The following is a 520-nucleotide window of genomic DNA, read 5'->3' as shown; positions in this document are numbered from 1 at the left end:
GCAGAAATATTGGCCAATCGACAGCCACACGGGCTGGGCGGTCTGCATTCTCGAGTCCTCCCCGAGTGCCGGAGACTTCGGGAAAGCGCCAATGAGCTTCACTTGAGTCTGATTGGCCTTCACCTGCACCAATCGGCAGCAGGCCTGGCGGAAGCGTCCCTCCTCGGACGCTCACTGGGCGCTGCGATATGACAGGCCCCAGAGAAATGCCAATGGCGTAGGGGCCCTGCGCAAGTGACACTCGGCGGCACCAATCGACTTTCTTCCTCCCCGTGGCCGGCCTGGCGGGGCGGGGACGCTGCGCGGCGGCGGCGGCTGAGGCGCTCGCCGAGTGGGGCCCTCCGGGAGGCGACGGCGGCTCTCGTAGGCGGTCCCGGTCGTGTATCAGCGGGCGGCGGCGGTTCATGGCGGCGACGGAGCTCAGAGGAGCGCTGGGCCCGGGCCCGGCCACCATGGCGGCTCCGGGCGGCGGCGGCGCCGGTCCCCCCGGGGTGGGAGGTGGAGGCGCCGGCGGCCGCTT

At 71.2% G+C, this 520-nt stretch overlaps 1 protein-coding gene across 1 annotated transcript in view; it reads left to right on the top strand.

Annotated features, from left to right (window-relative positions):
- The first annotated feature begins 304 nt into the window (after positions 1 to 304).
- LOC120876031 (oxysterol binding protein) overlaps positions 305 to 520 on the top strand; it is a 30,527-nt gene continuing 30,311 nt past the window's right edge. Inside the window, exon 1 of the mRNA XM_040257751.1 lies at positions 305 to 498. Within this exon, the coding sequence (XP_040113685.1) occupies positions 405 to 498 (94 nt within the window). The 5' untranslated portion in view covers positions 305 to 404. The remainder of the gene's footprint in view (positions 499 to 520) is intronic.

The sequence above is a fragment of the Oryx dammah genome, unplaced genomic scaffold, assembly GCF_014754425.2.
Source record: "Oryx dammah isolate SB20612 unplaced genomic scaffold, SCBI_Odam_1.1 HiC_scaffold_17, whole genome shotgun sequence".
Taxonomy (NCBI): domain Eukaryota; kingdom Metazoa; phylum Chordata; class Mammalia; order Artiodactyla; family Bovidae; genus Oryx; species Oryx dammah.
The sequence above is the reverse complement of the archived record's forward strand: the minus strand, read 5'-3'. Positions and strand labels throughout refer to the sequence as shown.